Consider the following 7107-nt stretch of genomic DNA (forward strand, 5'->3'; position numbering starts at 1 on the left):
GAGGAAACCATTTAGAGCCTTTGATAGCTCAGTTAATGGTCTTGTAATTGTTGGGTATAAAGATCTGAAATAGATCTTTGTTTGAGCTGATCTACTGAGTGAATGCACGCCGACAGAATGAAAGTATAAACTCCTACGAGAAGAATGAATCGACAATGGAAGACAGATAAGAAAGGAGCATGATGCAGTCGTTTAAAAGAAATCAATCAATGCTTTTAAGCTCTTCACAGCAACACTTCTAGATACAAGCACAAGAAACATGCAAATTAGATCACTTAAAAGTGTAAAGAAAACCATTCGGCTGTCTGTATTTTCTCCTTTTGCTGTTGTTAGTGTTAAACTCAAACAAAACGAATCTGTGAATAAATCTGTTGAAGCCATCATAACATCAATGGCGGATTAAACTAATGCCTTAAAATAAATCAATGGATGAATCAAAAGACAATCAATGCTACTATAAACCAGCTAAAATGGTACATGATCCATGAAAAATAAAATACTGAGTATTATTATTCATGCTTTTACAAAGCTTAACAAAGTCTTTAAATGTTTACAATCAGCTAGATTTATTTCAATTGATCAAAAAGGACAGTAATTACATTTATAATAGGGTTGTCAAACAATTAATTATGATTAATCGCATCTAAAATAAAAGTTTGTGTTTACATAATATATGTGGGTGCACTGTGTATAATTATTTTGTTTATACATAAATACACACAATATTTAAGAAAGAATTATAATTTATATATAAAATATTTATATTTATATATAATATAAATTATATATAAATCTATATACACTATGAAGACATTTCTTAAATATATACAGTACATGAATGTGTGTGTATTTATATATATAAAATAATTATACACAGTGCACCCACATATATTATGTAAACACAAACTTTGATTTTGGATGCGATTAGTTGTGATTAATCATTTCACAGCCCTAATTTATAATATTATGAAAGATTTATAGTTTAAATAAATAGCTATTTTTGCTGAAAAAAAAGTATTCATAGTTCAATGAAAAATTAAAAGTATGGTTTCCACAAAAAACATGAAGCAGCATGTACATAGCAAGAAATTTTTCTTGGGCAGAAAATCAGCATATAATGATTTCTGAAGGATCACTTGCCACTGATGACTGGGGTAATGATGATGCTGAAAACTTAGCTTTGCCATCAGAGGAATACATTGCATTTTAAAATATATTCAAATAGAAAACAGTTTTTTTTTTTTTTTTTTTACAAATAGCTAGTTTAATGAGATCTTTTACTGTTACCTTGTTGGACATCCGCTGGCAGTGCTGTTCAGTGGTGTGGATCAGCGTTTGGTCCAGATCCACCATCAGCACTAACTTCCTGTTCCTGTGAAGTCTTTGCTGGTCCTCTCGGCCAAGCTGCTCTGCTTGCTGCTCACAGAAACACAAGGACAAAGAGTATGAACACCGGACACTGATGGTGCGAAGTAAAGGTTCAGTTCACAAACTGTTTTATGCCTCATTGAAATGGATTTGACCTCACAAGCCATTATTACAACACCCAGCTTTCTGCATTTAGATGCACGTCATTGCCTCAAATATAGCAACAAAAAAGTGTGTTGAATCATAATGCTTAAAACTAGACCTGCACATTTCTGGATAAATTGAGATTTTTGTTTTTGTTTAAAAAAGAGATCACGATTCTGAATAGACAACGAAACAAAATAGCATGTAATACAGGTTCTGATTAAATGTTTATTGCTGAAGTCTATAAACAATATTTTATTAATTTGAATTATGGAGTCAAAAATTCATTGAAACCATATTTTTTCAAAGTAAAGACTTCACCTGTTTACTGGAGAATGGAGCATTTTTAAACAAATCTCTTAAATGAATAATTCAATGATAAATACAATTTTAAGTCCCTTGTCGCCACCTACTGGTGTAATGATGGAATTGATAAATTGTTCAAGTTACTTTCAAAAGGTGATTTACTTGATTTAGATCGCTACCACAGACATCAGTGTTTTCATCTGAACTATAAACTTTTATCCTAGAATTTATGTAATAATTTGAATTATTGTAATATAGATATAATTCTGTGAGTGGACAGTCAGCGGTAGTGCCAACAGTTTTGAATGTTCGCTGTGATCGTACTCGTCAAAGGTTTAACAGACACAGCTCTAACTGGCAATTTCAACCAACAGCGGAACGGCTGCGGATTCGCTCCGGAACGGCGGCGGAGTCAATAGGTTTCCATTAAAGTCAATGTTCAAAGCAGATGACCTCGTGACTTCAGCTGTCAGTCATGGCCACAGCCGTTCCGCAACAAATCCGGACCTGGTAGATATTGAAGGACGGGGGAGCTCAGAACCGATCCACAACCGTTCCGCACTTGGTGGAGATCCGGGGTTATACACACTTTTCAGAATCTCCATCCTCACAAGTGGCAAACTCACTCACCTCTGAGCTGACCATCAGCTCGGGAACACTGTGCACCATGGAGACGGTCGCTGTAGAGATGGGCACCTGCTGCTTTCCGTTCTTGCTCTGAAGTCTGGAAGGCAGAAAAAAAAATGTAAGTGCATCTTCAGGACCATCTAGTTAAAAACATCTCTGAGAGCCGAGACCAGATAAAAACAGGAAAAGACAATAACAGCTTCTTCTGAATGTCACCTGACAAACGTCATTTCACTTTTTTTAGGGTAAGAGGAGAGAAACCATTAACAGTGCAAAAACAAGAGGTAGACTCACTGTGTTAAGTCCTGGCCACATTCTGCACACAAGCCCTTCATTACGACGGGATGACTGCATTCTTCCACTTTTGCTATCACACCCCTGCCAAAAAGATAAAAATGTGTAGAAATAAACAATACAGGTACAATAAATGCACTTTATACACATAGATTATGCTTGTTAAGAAGTAAAATCAAAACTCTATATGCATCATTATGGTGAGATTCCACTCAATGGACTTGTTTCTCTTCAAATTCCAGCGCAAACTGTTTTTATAAAAAAGCTCATTTTTAGTAAAAAACAAAACAAAACAAAAACGTTCGACCAATGTTTAATGGTCGCAGCACCCTCTACTGTTAAAGAGGCAATCAAAAACACATTAATTATATTTAAATAATGTAAGCTGGATCGAAGGACTCGTTACATTAAAAAATAATAATAATAATACTCAATAATAGGCATAAAATCACACCCATGAACCATCACCTAACTGCTAGTCAGTCATAGGCTATTGGAGAAGGCAGTCTTTAAACTGTGATGTTGAATTTTTGGTTAATAACATTGTGGTTTTGGCCAATTTTTGGTTTGTTTTGTTGTTGTTGTTGTGGTGATCATCTTTAAAAATCCTTAAAACGTAAGATATGCGCAACAAAAAAAATACTGTAAGCTGTGTAATCATTTAGCCGTGTATTTTGATGATTGTGTAAGATTTTTCTGCTCTTTATCTTTTTATGTATTTATTTAAATAGTAGTTATGTTTTGCTATTCGAATATGTTGTATTTGTATTAAGTTTTGTGTTTATCGAGGCATGTTTTGTATTTCTCTCAGCTATACTTTTAGTATTAATGTTTTAAAAGTAAAACGAAAACACAAAAACATTCTAAAGACACCATTTGAATCTAATAATAGACATGATGAGACAACTCATTTTTATATAAGGGGGTAGTTACTCCCACAAACTTAAAATTTTCTGCAATAAACCATTGAAAGTTGAGCAAACACGTTTCTATTCCACTACTAGACTTGGTTGAATTATTCCGCCTGCATGCGTTCAACGACACACCCTCTTCCAAAGCCCCGCCTTCTAAATTCCTGTCAGCCAATCCGACGGCAGCAACAAAACGACGCACGAGATGATTGACTGACAGAGAAAGTTTCTGATTGGCTAAAAAGGGCGGGCCGCTCCCCCAACTCTTGTTTTGCTGTTTACAGAGCTTAGGGCTATATTAGAGCTTAAAATCTCTCAAGAACGCTGTGGCGTAAAGTGGTATATGTCAGATAATACGAACAATTTGTCACTTCCAACACCTTTATATGTCATTAAACGTGTTTATACTGTACGCATGGAAGTTTAACTGCTGCTGTCACGAGCCCAGCGTGAGCGCCAGTGCGCGTGCCACTTAGCTTTGCGCGAGCACGCTCAGCTAATGAGCAAAGGCAGCAAATTTGAACGTTAAACGATATGTCAACTGTTAAATCGTGGTGTGTGATGCCCAATAGAGCGCGACTTACCCAGGCGCAATGACCTGCCCGAGTTGACAGCACAGTTCCCGCACAACTCCAGCGCGGTCAGACTTCAGCTTCCTCTCGGGCGCTCTCGACTCGCTTTCGGCGGTTATAGGCGCACAAACCGCGATGACAGAGTCAACGTTCACCCGAGCTCCGGGTTTCACCTTCCACTCGAGCAGCCGCAAGGGACGCGCTCCAGCGGGGTAGCGGATCTCCGTCACCTGCACCGTGGGGCCCTCTGGTGCCGCACCGCCGGAGTCTACCGACTCCTCCATCGCAGCTTCACACTTCAGCCACACACACGCGGCGGACCGCAGCGAACTGACAATTAATAAAAGAAGTAAAAATCTCTAAAATAATCCAGAGACGTGCAGGACGACAATGCGATGAAAACGATCTGTAACGCAGGACAGGCTGAAGCGCAGGTTCACTCTTCCCGCCCGTAAACAGGAAACACAAGGCTGCTGCACGAGCGAGATTTCTTCCACTTCCGGGAGACTTTATCACTCTTCATCATAAATATAATACGACTCTTAATCTAAAACTACATTCATATTAGTGTCTAATCTGTATAATACACTAATAACATTTATTTACGTATATTAGTATTTTAAATACAATTTTTTTTTAAATTACACAGAGTCATATCAAACTGGTGGTTCAAAGTAAATCTGATTTGAGCATTTGTACCACTACCAAACTGTATTTATGTATCCCTCCCCCTTTTGAGACAGGCAAACCCCTGCTTTGTGATGTAATCTGATGAAATATCATGATCATGCCATCTGTCAAGGGATTAAGCAGCGCGTCATCGCAACGTCTACTCTAAACATTTTAGTTTGGGGTTAACGCTTATATTTCACGTTTTTTTTACTTGGGTTGAATTTCAAAGCGGGATTTACATCACCACTTAATCAATTATTCAAAATATGATCGAAGAGGAAGGCATCTTGATCTGTTATATCTTTTAATGTATATGGCAGAGTTTTATTCACAGCGGTGCCTTTAAGGTGCACCCTTCTTTTAATCAATACAAGTGTTGCGGTTCTTATAATGCAAATCTTATGAAGAACTGGGGAAAAGTGGCTCCAAAGTAAAAAAAAATGCATCTAGACATCTTTCCTTAAAGCTGCAGTCCGCAATTTTTCCTCTTCGTCGCCATCTCTGTTCGATATCTTTACGGGGAGAGCGGGGCACAACATAACAATTTTTGTCAATTTGTGTAAATCTACTTTCCCCATATTAATTTACCACATGTCTACAAAAATTATGTGGTTTTGTTTTATTAATACACTGTATACTTTTTTTTCTTGATTTACCCTGAAATAATGGAAGTGAAATGTGACAACATGCCCCATAGGTGGGGTACATTGTAACATGTGAGGGGCCAATTGTAACATCACCATATGACAACTTAAAATGCTATCTCATCTAATCAAAAAATATACACAAAAATATTTTCTCAATAAAATTGTTTTTTTTTTTTGTTTTTGTTTTTTACTTTTTCATATAAAATAATGGCATTTTTTAATAATTAAAAATATACTAATTTTTGAGTTTGACAACAAACACCTGAAAACACAGCTAATCATTTCTGAACATTGACTCTCAGTCTTTATTATTTCTAATAGGGGCACATGTGACAACAACTGCACAACTGGGGTTTAAACCCTGCTAGTGTCTTCTCTTCTGCTAGTTAGCGAAGCATTAAATAACTACAGTATAATGTTCAGTTATATCTTACAAAGATTTCCGAATTTTGGTGCAATTTTTTCTCTAAATAGTTTTGAAATTGCAACTAGTAAATACACCAAGTTTTATCATGCCAGCATGTGTGGAAGTTTTTAAAAACAAGTGTGTTGCAACTAACCCCACGTTAAAACATTATTACAAGCTTACCGTTTTGAATTGAAATTCAAAAATTCAAATATATGTTCAACATGTATTTGAATTGAAATTCAAATACATGTTCAACGCCATCTGCTTTACGGCAAGCAGATGGCGTTGAACATGTATTTGATGTATATAGTATATGTATTGGTTATGTTTTTTCTCAAATATGTATTTTGGATCATTTTAAACCCAAAAAAGCTACAGACTGCAGCTTTAACTTACTTGATGTGAGTATGTAGTTTTCTTTATATATTTATGTAATTCTGTGTACTGTCCCTTTAATTAAAGGCATACACTGCACTTCATGTAAAAAAAAAAATATTTAGCATTTTATTTCTGTATGCTATTTTTATTTTATTTTTATTTAGTTGTTTATTAAATTTGAATGCTTAAGTTTTTGCAAAAACTGTCACATGAATGATGATGTCACAGGCTCTTTCAAATTCCATTTCCATTCCAAGTCATCTGTCCAAATTCCATTTCCTTCCTGTCAAGTATTCAGAGTGGAAAATCAATATAGGCAAGATCTTTTAGAAGAAAAAAATCAATTAATTTCTTAGATTAAGTTTATTTGGGTTGCAGCACATGTGGGTATTGAGGGAAATGAAAAGATGGATAAGTTAGCAAATGAAGCCCTGAAGGCAGAACATATTTACAAGTTTCACTTAGTAAATCAGAAATTAAAGTTATCATTAAAGATACTGTTAACAAAATGTGGCAGGATACATACAGTTAAAAAGTACAGTAATCTGAGACGGCAAAGGAAAATATGCTTACAAGGTTGAGAATAGGGCACACAAGATTAAATGGCTACGAACACCCCAGACTGGACTTAAGGAAGTTATGATCTTTCTGAAAGAAACTCAGCTTGCAAATAGAATTTAGATTTTTTTATTTTATTTTATTTTTTCTCGTGTAAACTACAGTCCAGAAGATGGCGGCAATGCACCTCGTTTATAGAAGAAAACTACAGAAGTAGAAGA

The 7107-nt window shown here is 35.8% G+C and overlaps 1 protein-coding gene across 1 annotated transcript in view; it reads right to left on the bottom strand.

Annotated features, from left to right (window-relative positions):
* Window positions 1–4851, bottom strand: part of ctdp1 (CTD phosphatase 1) — an 84022-nt gene extending 79171 nt beyond the window's left edge. Inside the window, exons 1-4 of the mRNA XM_039680874.2 lie at window positions 4235–4851; window positions 2740–2823; window positions 2449–2542; window positions 1288–1416 (exon numbers count right to left, since the gene is read on the bottom strand). Of these exons, the coding sequence (XP_039536808.2) occupies window positions 1288–1416; window positions 2449–2542; window positions 2740–2823; window positions 4235–4506 (579 nt within the window). The 5' untranslated portion in view covers window positions 4507–4851. The remainder of the gene's footprint in view (window positions 1–1287; window positions 1417–2448; window positions 2543–2739; window positions 2824–4234) is intronic.
* Between the last annotated feature and the right edge of the window lie 2256 nt (window positions 4852–7107).

The sequence above is a fragment of the Pimephales promelas genome, chromosome 18, assembly GCF_988280905.1.
Source record: "Pimephales promelas chromosome 18, fPimPro1.hap1.1, whole genome shotgun sequence".
NCBI classification, from domain to species: Eukaryota; Metazoa; Chordata; class Actinopteri; order Cypriniformes; family Leuciscidae; genus Pimephales; species Pimephales promelas.